General features: G+C 35.3%; 1 protein-coding gene across 3 annotated transcripts in view; it reads right to left on the bottom strand.

The window, feature by feature from the left end:
• Positions 1–3,798: 3,798 nt before the first annotated feature.
• Positions 3,799–12,789, bottom strand: part of LOC115837948 (cytosolic carboxypeptidase 3-like) — a 29,082-nt gene continuing 20,091 nt past the window's right edge. For 2 of the 3 annotated variants that reach the window (XM_030825722.1, XM_030825721.1), the window contains exon 5: positions 6,925–9,478. In XM_030825722.1, coding sequence (XP_030681582.1) covers positions 9,366–9,478 — 113 coding nt within the window. In that variant the 3' untranslated portion in view covers positions 6,925–9,365. Of the gene's footprint in view, positions 4,058–6,924; positions 9,479–12,789 lie in introns of those variants that run through there. The other variant, XM_030825720.1, reaches the window with a different exon arrangement.

The following is a 12,789-nucleotide window of genomic DNA, read 5'->3' as shown; positions in this document are numbered from 1 at the left end:
GACATTTAAGAAAGGTGGCTGGGCAATTCAATAGGTCATAGGATAGTCTTTTCTTTTTTTATATATTTTATATTATTATACTTTAAGTTCTAGGGTACATATGCACAATGTGCAGGTTTGTTACATATGTATACATGTGCCATGTTGGTGTGCTGCACCCATTAACTCGTTATTTACATTAGGTATATCTCCTAATGCTATCCCTCCTCCCTCTCCCCACCCCACAACAGGCCCCAGTTGTGATGTTCCCCTTCCTGTGTCCAAGTGTTCTCATTGTTCAATTCCCACCTAGGAGTGAGAACATGCGGTGTTTGGTTTTTTGGCCTTGTGATACTTTGTTCAGAATGATGGTTTCCAGCTTCATCCATGTCCCTACAATACTTATGGCTGCATAGTATTCCATGGTGTATATGTGCCACATTTTCTTAATCCGGTCTATCATTGATGGACATTTGGGTTGGTTCCAAGACTTTGCTATTGTGAATAGTGCTGCAATAAACATGTGTGCATGTATCTTTATAGCAGCATGACTTACAATCCTTTGGGTATATACTCAGTAATGGGATCGCTGGGTCAAATCCTATTTCTAGTTCTAGATCCCTGAGGAATCGCCACACTGTCTTCCACAATGGTTGAACTAGTTTGCAGTCTCACCAACAGTGTAAAAGTGTTCCTATTTCTCCACATCCTCTCCAGCACCCATTGTTTCCTGACTTTTTAATGATAGCCATTCTAACTGGTGTGAGATGGTATCTCATTGTGGTTTTGATTTGCATTTCTCTGATGGCCAGTGATGATGAGCATTTTTTCATGTGTTTTTTTGGCTGCATAAACGTCTTCTTTTGAGAAGTGTCTGTTCATATCCTTCATCCACTTTTTGATGGGGTTGTTTTTTTCTTGTAAATTTGTTTGAGTTCTTTGTAGATTCTGGATATTAGCCCTTTATCAGATGAGTAGATTGCAAAAATTTTCTCCCATTCTGTAGGTTGCCTGTTCACTCTAATGGTAGTTTCTTTCACTGTACAGAAGCTCTTTAGTTTAATTAGATCCCATTTGTCAATTTTGGCTTCTGTTGCCATTGCTTTTGGTGTTTTAGACATGAAATCCTTGCCCACGCCTATGTCCTGAATGGTATTGTCTAGGTTTTCTTCTAGGGTTTTTATGGTTTTAGGTCTAACATTTAAGTCTGTAATCCATCTTGAATTAATTTTTGTATAAGCTGTAAGGAAGGGATCCAGTTTCAGCTTTCTACGTATGGCTAGCCAGTTTTCCCAGCACCATTTGTTAAATACAGAATGCTTTCCCCATTGCTTGTTTTTGTCAGGTTTGTAAAAGATCAGATGGTTGTAGATGTGTGGTATTATTTCTGAGGGCTCTGTTCTGTTCCATTGGTCTATATCTCAAATGTTCCATTTGGTACCAGTACCATGCTGTTTTGGTTACTGTAGTCTTGTAGTATAGTTTGAAGCCAGGTAGCATGATGCCTCCAGCTTTGTTCCTTTTGCTTAGGATTGACTTGGCAATGCGAGGATAGCCTTTTCAATAGCTGGTGATGAATCAATTTTGTTAAAAGGTGGGAAAAAATGAACCTTGACCCGTATCACAAACCATTCACAAAAAATGATTCCAGATGAATCAAAGACAAAGATAAAAAAGTGAAAAGAATAAAGTTTCTTGAAAAAAAATAGGTGATCTTGGGAAAAGCAAAGTTTATAGGTAGGAAGCATGCAAAATGCACTAAATTTGAAAGAAAAACAATTGGTAATTGACTTAATAAAAGTTTAAAAGTTCTACTCATCAAAAGATATTGTTAGGAAAATGAAAAGGACTTCCACAGATGAAAGTGAAGATTTCACTATATCATATATATGATACAGCATTTATATCTTGAATACATATCATAAAAAGACAAATGATGGAGTACCATTTGGCAATATAAAAGAGTCTGCTAACATGTATAAATCTGAAAACATAATCCCAAGTCAAAGAATTCAGACATAACAGTGTACTTACTGTATGACTGAATTTATATGAAGCTAAAAATCAGGCAAAACTAATCTATGGTGACAGAAATCAGACCAGTGTTTGCCCGGGGCTAGAGCTGGGAACTGACCAGAAGGGGAGAGATGGGAACTTTCTGGGGTGATAGAAGTATTACGTATCTTGATAGCAGTGTTGGTTACACAGATGATGTATTTTTCAAAACTCACCAAATTGTGTACTTATGATCTATACTTTTCATTCTGTCTACATTTTACCTCAATTTATTCAAAATAAAAACTAATCATGTCTCACAGTATGACACATTCTTCAGTACCCTGTCCTAGGGTTTTAACTTTATATGAACATTTTAATTTTCATTGACATTTAAATTACATCTTACCTACTGAAATTTGTCTTTTCTACTATTCTTTTTTGTCATTTGTAAAAATGGAAAAAGGTAAGTATTTACAATTAATCTTTCACATGTTCAGTGAAAATCAAGTAAGTCAAGACTTTTTCATCCTCAAACCTTGTTTCTATAGCTTTCCTTTCAACTCATGGAAAGGCAGATCTTCACAACTCCCAAGTAGGGCATAAAAATAAGATTAAGTGGGGTTGACTGAGATGGATATTCTGTTTCTACCTACAGATCTGTCCTCTACTCTTCTCCACATTATACGTTTCCAAAGAAGCTGATCTGTATTGACTGCCTCAGAGGTTCCCTTGCCCTTTGGCTGTGGACAATGGGAGGCACTTGTAGAACATGGGAAGTCGGGAGGAGAGTGAAATTGGGTTATTTATCCCCCTAGCATTTTCCCTTCAGTGCCACAGGTGGGCAGTTGTCTATTTCTTTACTAAAAGCCACAATTGTTTCGAGGCTGCCCTCTCCTATACCTAAAGGATTCTACAGGTCTGGAGACCAGTTCTGTCTTCTCACCCTTTCAGGCCTAGCAGACATGGTTCTCCTCTGTTGATAGTCCTATGTTGCTTCACCATCCCTTGTTAATCTCAATTAACTCTGTCTACCCTTTTTAAAATTCATTAAATTAAATTTAATTAAACTTTCTTAAATTACCCTGAGTATGCTATCTAATTCCTGAGAAGACCCTGACTGATTCATCTCAATTATTTTAGTTTTTTTAAAAATCAGACCTCATTTCAGTTATGTATGGCAGTTCTGAGGCATGTTCGCCATGTAAATACTCGCAATCAAATTGGAAAAATCATAGGTATTCCTCTCACTCCATTTGTTTAAAAATATTGTGAGTATATTTTTGTGAGTTGTTTGTGAGTATATGATTTCTAGAATTGCTTACTGTACAGGAAGCAGCTTCTGTGAATTTCTCTTTGTCTTGCTAGCTCCTTAAATAAAATACATATGCTCCCTGGAAGTTATCTTTAATATACGGAAACACTCTAAGATATTAAACTGTGATGGTGAAATTATGTGGAGTCTATACTTCTTTATGCTGGTGCTTCAGGAGCAGTATAGCTGAGAATATACTCTGAGACTTCTATGTTTGATTTTTTGCAAAGTGGGGTAATTGTTTCTCTTTTAAAGATTATAATGCCGAGAAATGCATCAGAGTCAGGAAATTCAAAGAAAAACATCTGAATGAATGCATGAATGTGAGCTGTACATGGAGAGAGAACAATAGTTGCAAAGCACTTCACTGGGTTTATCTTTCAAAATTGATATGAAGCAAAATTCATTCTAAATATAACTCTTCATTCTAATGGCCAACATGATGTTTAATTTTAAAGTAACTTTGCATAAACTGCAATACACCTTCAAAAATATAACTGGCTCTAAATCAACACTTGGATCAATATATAAACAAACATCTTTACATTTAAGGACTAGTCATCTGAAATTTCCACTAAAAACAGCAAAACAAATATAACCAAGAGATTAACCTAAGTACCAAATTATATTTTACAGCAACATGTGTCATTATGTGCTCACCATCTTCAGCTAGATAAACCACATTAGCTTCCTTGGAGTCTGGATAAAGGGGTTCTGTTTCTAAGCCCGTTGGGATATACACTGGCTCAGGACAAGAAGGAGTCCAATCTGGAAAAAAAAGTGAAACATTATTTGAAAATGACTTCAAAATAAGACAGAAAAATTTTATTGCATATTTTCAAATTATTCATTGATAGATCTAGGCTAAAATGTAGTGTTTTGTGTGGGGTAAGATTTTACTAAGGGTTCATTGGAATAATGAACATTGTCACACTGTAATACAACTTATGACATTTCATTCATATCTTCTTCTGAATTATTTTTTTTTTTTTTTTTTTTTTTTTGAGACGGAGTCTTGCTGTGTCGCCCAGGCTGGAGTGGCGCGATCTCGGCTCACTGCAAGCTCCGCCTCCCGGGTTCACGCCATTCTCCTGCCTCAGCCTCTCCGAGTAGCTGGGACTACAGGCGCCCGCCACCACGCCCGGCTAATTTTTTGTATTTTTAGTAGAGACAGGGTTTCACCGTGGTCTCGATCTCCTGACCTCGTGATCCGCCCGCCTCGGCCTCCCAAAGTGCTGGGATTACAAGCGTGAGCCACCGCGCCCGGCCTGAATTATTATATTGAGTAGTTTCATGATTGCTTTTTGCTTATTACTGATTTTATACCTATTTTATAACACAATTCTCTTTCTCCTGGGCCCTTGATACCATTCTGTCCTACCTCTGTCTTACTCTACCTTTTATTCTTCCTTTCCCTTCAGCTTCTTTGCTTGATAACGGCTGTCAAGATAAATCTTATAAACCTTTTCAAGTTTATCTCCCAAAAGGAAAGATAGTGTTAGATGCTCCCCTACCCCTGCCACTTCCCTTTAGCTATCAGCTTTCCTTCTTTTTAGGATCAAATTTCTTAAACATCATGATCTGCACTACTCTCAGGTCTTTCTGACCATGACCTATTTGATGGGGGAAAAATGACTTCACAGCCTAACTACCCTAGTTATTTGTATTTTTTTTTAATGGACAAACAATTTGATGACAAACAAGTATTACTGGACAAACATTTTGGAGATTATGTGTACATCTGCTTTAACAACAGAAGTGTATTTGACATTATCAATAGGGGTCAACTCTAGCTACAGAAGAAACACAGTCTACCATATTGATGCAAATGTGTATCACTGTATTGTAGAGTTAAATTAATCACACAGGACCGAATAAATTGATAATAAAGATAAGCAAATTATAATTAAAAATGTAAATGTTTATTTAAAAATCTTCTCAGTTGAAAGTCTTAACCAACTTAAGTCAAAATTAATGAACTAATAAAATAGCTCTCATTCTGAAAACATTAGGAATTTCAGCTATTTGCCTTTGTGTATGCTGATTTTCTTTTCTTTTTTTTTTTTTGAGACAGAGTGTCGCTCTGTTGCCCAGGCTGGAGTGCAGTGGCATGATCTCAGCTCACTGCAGGCTCCGCCTCCCGGGTTCACACCATTCTTCTGCTTCAGCCTCCCAAGTAGCTGGGACTACAGGTGCATGCCACCATGCCCAGCTAATTTTTTTGTATTTTAGTAGAGATGGAGTTCCACCGTGTTGCCCAGGCTGGTCTTGAACTCCTGAGCTCAGGCAATCCACCCGCCTCGGCCTCCCAAAGTGCTAGGATTACAGACATGAGCCACTGCGCCCGGCCAACATTTTGGTTTTTATCTTTTTAGGCTTTCTCGCTTTCAACCATCCAGTTCAGATGCTTTGGGCATATGCTAAGAAAATATATTATTTCACATATTTAGAAACCCAGAAGTAGAGTAGATTCAAGGGATGGTATAATCAGTGACTCAGTGGTCATCCAGAGCTCAGTTCCTTTATGTCTCTCCACTTTGTCATCCTCATCCTAAGGCTTACCATTGTAAAATGTAAAACAACATGACTGTCAGTGGAAGAGTGTCTTGTACTAACTGACTTGATCAACTACAATGGAATCAACCACAATGAGTCAACCACAATGTCTTCTTCATGTATATGGCATCATTCTATATATACTGATCACCAATTTGTTTTTCCCGCCCACTTCACTAAACATCTTAGAGATGTTTAATATACATAGATCTTTATCATTTTTTAACATCTGTATAGTGTTCTCTAATATAGATTGCCACAATTTGACCATTAGTGGACATAATAGTTATGTCTTTATTTACCTAAGAGATAAACTGCTGGTCAGGGAATACATGTATATTTTCCTTTATTAAGAAACAAAACTGTCAAACCTTTTTACAAAGTGATTATGTAATTTTACATTCCCACCAACAATGTATTAGAGTTCCAGTTGCTCTACATTCTAATATTTGGTTGTCAGTCTTTTAAATTTTTTGCCATCCTGGTAGATGTAAAGTGGTATCTCACTGTGGTTCAAATTTTCATTTCTCATGTTGAAAAATGTTTTCATATGTTTATTGATTATTATAATTCTTTGATAAATGTCCGTTCGAGTCTTTTGTCCATTTTAAAATTAGGTTTTGATTATTGGTTTGTAGGAATTCTTCATATATTCTGCATAAAGTCTTTTGTCATATATGTGTTGGGAATATTTTTTATAGACTGTGGCTTTCCTTTTCATTTTTAACTGTCTCTTAATGAGAAATTTTAGATTTTGATGAAGTCAACTTTATTAATTTTTCGTTGTTTCTTTTTTCTTTCCGGCTCCTAAGGAATTGTTGCCTTATCTATAACTACAGAGATATTGTTCTATGTTTTCTTCTAGGAGCTTTATAATGTTAGGTTATATATAACTTTATATGTTTAGGTCTGTGACCTGTCTTGAATTAATTTTTGTTTACCAGTGAGGTAGAAGTCAAGGATTTTTTTTTCTACATGTATGCTAAGTTGTTACAACACCAATTACTGAAAAGACTTTCCTTACCCTCATTGGGTTTCTTTGGTGCCTTTGTCAAAGGTCATTTCGTAATAAACACGTTGGTCTATTTCTGGACATTTTACTCTGTTCCACTGATGTATTCATCTTTTTGTCAATTGTGCCCATTAAAAAAATCTACCAAAACATACTTCTATCCATATTTCACAGGGCCAGAAACAAAGCAAATGTTTAAATGCTTATTAGGTGTTATACTTATGCAAAAACAAAGAACTACAGCTTACTGATTTATCACAAAGCAAATACCACATAGGCCAAGAAATATTACATTGCAAGCACCTTCCATACTCCATTCATGCCCCTTTCCCATCACCAGCCTCTCCCTCCCTTTGAAAAGTAGCCATTAGTCTTAATATAATGCAATCATTTCTCTACTCTCCTTTATAATTTTACTGCCTAAGCATTCATATATATGCATGTGTCTTGTAAATAAAACTTGCTTTGCTTTGCTTTGCCTATATTTGAACTTTATAAAATTAAAATCACATAGTATATGGTATTCTTCTATGCTGTTTTTCACGTATATTCGTGAAATCAATCCACATTGTGGCATATTGCTGTAATTTGCTTATTTCATTGATACATAATATTGTACAAAATGTTATAATTTATCAATTTCTATTTATAATGGACATTTGGGCTGTTTCAGTTTGGGGCTATTAAGAACAATGGTGCTATGAACAGCTTTATACATATTGCTTAGAGCACCTGTGCTCACATCAGTTTTAGGTATACAACTGGGAGTAAAAATTCTAGGTTGCAGGGCATGTATCAATTTCAGTAAATAATGCCAAGCTATCATCCAAAATGATTATACCAATTTACACACCCACCAGCAGGTCACAAAGGTTTTATTTGCTCCATATGCTCACCACTGCTTAGTATAAGTTAAATTTAACCTTTCGAGGTGTCTGTGAAACAGTACTCAGCCTCCTTAACAATCAGGAGATAGCAAATTAAAATCACAACAAGACTTCACGATAAGGTTGATATTATCTCATATGTTTATTGGCCATGTGAATATCATTTTTTATAAAGTGCCCATTCAAGTCTCTTGCCCATTTTCCTACTGGGTTGTTTGTCTTTTCTTATTACTTTCAGAAATGCTTTGTATATTCCAGAAATGATCTATTTGTCAGTTATGTATTGCAAATATTAATATATTCTCCCAATCTATTGTTTGCCTTGTTTTATTTTTTGATGAACTGAGGTTTTTAATTTTACTGTAGTCAAATTTATCCATCTTTTTCTTTATGGTTAGGGTATTTTATGTTCTGTTTAAGTCTTTCCAGATTTTAATATTATGAAGATATTTTCTTGTATTATTTTCTAGAAGTCTTATTGTTTTACCTTTCATTTTTATATCCATAACCCACTTAAAATGGACTTTTGTGCATAAGGTTGGGGTGAGATTTCACTTTTTCCATATGGAAATCCAATTATTCCAGTATTATTTACTGAAAAGACCATCTTTAGCTTTCTCTTGCAGTACCACCTTTTTCATAATGACCATATATACATAGGTCTGTTTCTAAGCGTTCTGTTCTATTCCATTCCTGTTTCCTTTCAGCAATGCCATATATTACTATAACTTTATTAAGGTTTAAGAGCTAGTAAATCTTACAATTTTTTGTCCTTTTAAGATGTTGTTGGCATTTCCATATGCATTTTTAAAGTACCTTGTCAATTTCTATAAAAAATCACAATTGGGATTTTGACTGGTATTGCATGGTACATGTAGGTCAGTTTGGAGATAACTGACATCTTTAAAATAATGAGTCTCCCAATCTATGAACATGCTATTTCCCTCTATTTATTTAGGTCTTTTAAAAATCTCTCTCAATAATGCTTTATTGCTTCTTCATAGAAATCTTGTCTATCAGATTTATTCCTAGGCATGTGGTTTCTAAACTTTTTATTTGAAACAGTTGAAAACATACAGAAAAGTTGCAATAACAGGAAAAAAACACTTTTTTCCCTGAAATATTTGCCAACATAATACTCCATCCTCTCCAAATACTTATATTTCCTCCAATGAAGGAAATCCTCCTATATAAATAACCATAATACAACTATCAAGATCAGGACATTAATAGTGATTTATTTCTAATATTTAATCCTTAGACTTAAAATTTTGACAGTTGTATAAATAATGTCCTCTATAGCAAAAGGATCCACTTTAGAATCACACATTGCATTGAACTTTAATGTGTATTTTAGTTTTCTTCGATATAGAACAGCTTTCCAGTCTTTCCTTGTATTTCATGACTTGGACACTTCTGAAAATTACAGGTCAGATTTCCAATGTCAGCTAAGAGATACAGAACGTTAAAAAAAAAAAAAAACCAGCACTCTGGGAAGCTGAGGCAGGCAGATCACGAGGTCAAGAGATGGAGACCATCCTGGCCAACATGGTGAAACCCCATCTCTACTACAAATACAAAAATTAGCTGGGCGTGGTGGCGTGCCTGTAGTCCCAGCTACTTAGGAGGCTGAGGCAGGAGAATTGCTTGAACCTGGGAGGTGGAGGTTGCAGTGAGCCGAGATCGCGCCACTGCACTCCAGCTGGTGAGACTCACTCCAGCGTGAGACTCCATCTCCAAAAAAAAAAGTGTCATCCTCACCCTTACAACAAAAAATAAACTAGACAAACAGCAAATTAATGACTTTTTGCCAACCCACCACAGAAGATGTTTCAGGGCAACCAAATGCTCCAAAGTCTGTGAAAAGACAGAAACCTGCAAGGTGAAACTGGATCTCAGTAGTTGCCCACTGAAGGCAGATGCTGCTGAACTTCATATAATCTGGTAAGAAGGCACAGTTAAAGCTTTTAAAGTAGATTATTAAAAGCCAAATGTGAGTGTGAAGCCCCTTGGGGCTGCAGATATAAGATGTAGGGGGTTAGCACCCACTTTCAGACTTTTCCTCTGGGAATCCCACCAGGTAGGTGCTCACAAGGAAGATCAAAGAGAATCCTGGGAAAGTTATCCTTGTGGTGGTGTGTTGGGGAGGGGAACAGCAGCCTCTGCCAAACTCCACCCAGACCCATCTATGCATCTCCCTTTATGGAACAAAATACTTAATCTATAATAAGACATTAGTAGAAAACCATGCATCTGGGGAAAGGGAACAGAAAAAAACAATACAAAAAACCCCAACACTACCACACTAACCTTGAGTGAGATGTAGGCATATGTGCTATTTTCTGTCTATATAGTTGCCTGTTCTAGACATTTCACACAATTAGAATCACATTATTTGTTCTTTTGCGTCTGGCTTCTATCACTCAGCATAATGTTTTCAAAGTTCATCCATGTTGTAGCATGTATCAGTACCTCATTCCTTTCTATGGCCAATTAACATTATATTGTGTGGAAATACCATATTTTGTTTTTCCATTCATCCATCGATGGACATTTGGGTTGTTTCCACCATGTGGCTACTAAGAATAATGCTGCCATTAACATTTGTATGATAAGTTTTTGTTTGGATATATGTTTTCATTTCTCTTGGGTACATACCTACAAGTGGAACTGCTGGGTCAAATAGTAACTCAATGTTTAACTTTCTGAGGAAAAACAAAACTGTTTTCCAAAGTAGCTGCACAATTTTACATTCCCAACAGCAGTGTATAAGGGTTCCAATCTCTCCACATGCTTGTCAGCACTTGTTATCTGACTTTCTGATTCTAGTCATCCTAGTGGGTGTAAAGACATATCTTATTGTGGTATTAATTTGCATTTCCCTATGACTAAAGATGTTGAACATATTTTCATGTGTTCATTGGCCATTTGTTCATCTACTTTGGATAAATGTTTATTTAGATCCTTTGCACACTTTAAAATTTAGTTGTCTTTTTATTATTGAGTTGTAAGAGTTCTTTATATAGTCAAGATAGAAGTCCTTTGTCAGATAAATAATTTTCAAATATTTTCTCTTGTTCTATGGGTTTTATTTTCATTTTCTTGACAGTTTCTGTTGAAACACAGAAGTTTCAATTTTGATAAAGTTCAATTTATCTATTTTTTTTCCAGTTGTTGCTTGTGCTTCTGGCATTATACCTAAGAATCCATTGCCAAATCCAAAATCATGAAGATTTGCCTCTATGTTTCTTTGTAAGGGTTTTATAGTTCGGGCTGTTAGTTAGATCTTGATCCATTTCAAATCAATTTTTGTATATGGTGTGAGGTAAGGGACAAACTTATTTTGCATGTGGTTATCCAGTTGTCTTGGCACCATTTGTTGAAAAGACAATGCTCTTCCTATTGAATAGTCTTGCCATCCTTGTCAAAAATCAGTTCACCACAGACACATGGGCTTATTTCTGGACTTCCAATTTTATTCACTGGTCTACATGTCTATCCTCATGACAGTACCACACTGTCTAAATTACTATTTGTAGTAAGTTTTGAAATCAGAAAGTGTGAGCTCTCAAATTTGTTCTTAAGTTTGTTTTTGTTTTCTTTTTTTGGCCATTCTGGGTTCCTTGAGTTTCTCTATAAATTTTAGTATCAGCCTGTCAATTTCTACAAAGCAACCCACTGGTATTCTAATGGAAATTGCATTGAATCTGTAGATTCATTTGGGGAGGACTGTCATCATAATAATAGTAAGTCTTTTGATCCATAAACATGGGATGTCTATTTACTTAGATCTTTTTGTAGTTGTTTTGTAGATCTTTTGTAGATGTTTTGTAGTTGTTAGAGTATGTCTTGTACTCTATACCTAAATGTATTCATATTTTATTCTTTTGCAAATTGAATAGTTTTCATAAGTTCATTTTAGGGTTGTTTATTATAAGTGCACAGAAATACATTTGATTTTTATATATTAATCTTGTATTTTGCAACCTTGCTGAACTCATATATTAGTTCTAAAAGTTTTTTTCAGTGGATTGCTTAGGATTTTCTATGTACAAAATTATTTTATTGGCAAATATAGTTTTACTTCCTTCTTTCCAATCTGGATTTTTTAAACTTCTTTTTCTTGTCTAATTGCCCTGGCTAGAACCTCCACTACAATGTCGTATAAAAGTGGAAAAGTGGATATCTTTGTCTCGTTCTTGACCTTATGGGGAAAGCATCTAGTCTTTTCACCATTAAGTAGATATTAGCTGTGGGATTTCCATAGATGCCTTTCATTGAGGACAGTCCTTTCTCTTCCTAATTTGGTGTTTTTGTCATGAAAGGGTGTAGGATTTCTTAAAAATGCCTTTTCTGTGTTTATTGAAATGATCTTGTTTCTTTTTAATTCTACTGATATGTTCTATCTCAGTAATTGATTTTTGGGTACAGGGAGCAAACAACGTATCTGGATAGATTCCACTTTTTCATGATATATATTCTTTTTATTTTTTGCTGGATTTAGTTTGCTAGTATTTTGCTGATGAATTTTACATCTATATTCATAATATATATTAGCCTGTAGTTTTCTTGTGATGTCTTTGTGTGGTTTTGTTATCAGAGTAATACTGGCCTCATAGGGATGAATGGGGAAGCATTCCTTCCTCTTCTATTATTGGAAGAGTTTTTGAAGAATTACAAATTGTTTGGTAGAATGTTCTAAACATTAAATGTTTGGTAGAATTCAGCAAATGAAGCTATTTGGGTTTAAGCTATTCTCTATAGTAGTTTTTCTATTATTAATTAAATCTCTTGTTATATGTCTATTTAGATGTTCTATTTCCTCTTGAGTCAGTTTCAGTACTTTGTGTCTTGCCAGTCCTGTGTCCATTTCATCTTAGTTATTTAATTCATTTTTAGTCTGTATCTGGTTCTCATCTAATTTGATAATAACATCCTCTTAGTTTTCTAGCACAGGATTCTCAGGACAGTTGCATACATCATCACAAGTTGGTAATACTCAAGCCTTTAAAGTGTTTGCAACTACAGCAGACAGTTTGTTCTGC

This window comes from Nomascus leucogenys, chromosome 13, assembly GCF_006542625.1.
Source record: "Nomascus leucogenys isolate Asia chromosome 13, Asia_NLE_v1, whole genome shotgun sequence".
NCBI classification, from domain to species: domain Eukaryota; kingdom Metazoa; phylum Chordata; class Mammalia; order Primates; family Hylobatidae; genus Nomascus; species Nomascus leucogenys.
The sequence above is the reverse complement of the archived record's forward strand: the minus strand, read 5'-3'. Positions and strand labels throughout refer to the sequence as shown.